Source organism: Elephantulus edwardii, unplaced genomic scaffold (genome assembly GCF_000299155.1).
Source record: "Elephantulus edwardii isolate Elephantulus edwardi_28Jun2011 unplaced genomic scaffold, EleEdw1.0 scaffold00073, whole genome shotgun sequence".
In the NCBI taxonomy this organism is placed as follows: Eukaryota; Metazoa; Chordata; class Mammalia; order Macroscelidea; family Macroscelididae; genus Elephantulus; species Elephantulus edwardii.
This window is the reverse complement of record NW_006399823.1, coordinates 13,170,794-13,171,432: the sequence shown is the minus strand read 5'-3', so window position 1 is coordinate 13,171,432 and position 639 is coordinate 13,170,794. Positions and strand designations below refer to the sequence as shown.

General features: G+C 75.3%; 1 protein-coding gene across 12 annotated transcripts in view; it reads right to left on the bottom strand.

Moving 5' to 3' along the window:
• The window catches only part of PARD3 (par-3 family cell polarity regulator), an 869,174-nt gene extending 868,556 nt beyond the window's left edge, over positions 1-618 (bottom strand). For 8 of the 12 annotated variants that reach the window (XM_006888931.1, XM_006888932.1, XM_006888933.1 and 5 more), the window contains exon 1: positions 403-522. In XM_006888931.1, the coding sequence (XP_006888993.1) occupies positions 403-522 (120 nt within the window). Of the gene's footprint in view, positions 1-402 lie in introns of all 12 variants that reach the window. The other 4 variants (XM_006888934.1, XM_006888940.1, XM_006888941.1 and 1 more) reach the window with 1 other exon arrangement.
• Between the last annotated feature and the right edge of the window lie 21 nt (positions 619-639).

Below are 639 nucleotides of genomic sequence, written 5' to 3'. Positions count from 1 at the left end.
CCGACCCTCGCCGCCCCCGGCCCGCGGGGCGGGTCCCGGCCGCAGCCATGATGCAGATCCTCGGCTGCCTGGCTGCCCCACTCGCTCCGGCCGTCCCGCCCGGAGCTGAAAACTTTCCAGGGCGCCCGGGAACTCCGGGACGGGAGAGCGCAGAGACCCCCGGCCGGCGCCCCGCGGAGGCCAGGCTGGCCCGCAGCCCGGTCGCCGCACTTTCCTTGTCCCCGCCTCTCCCCGTCCGCCGTCCCTCCTCCCCTTTCCAGGAAGCGCCATATTGATCCCGGGCGCCTTCCCTCCTCTCCTCCTCCTCCTCCGGCGCTCCCTCCCCTCCGGTCTCCGCTCCGCGGCCAGCCCCCACCCCCCGCTCCGCCAGCGCCCCCGCGCGCCCGGCCCCGGGCCCCTCACCTTGGCGATGGCCTTCCGATAGCGGGTCACTGCTTGCTGGATGAGGTTGAAAACTTTCATGTTGCCGTCTCCGCACGGCACGACCACCCGGGTCCTGCCGAAGCACACGGTCACTTTCATGCTGCCGCCACCGCCACGGTCCCGCGCGCGCTCCCTGGCTGAGCCCTCGGCTGGCACCGCCCCCGGGCCGGGGCGGCTGGATGCCCTGGGGGGCGCGGGCGGAGCCCCCACTCGGCG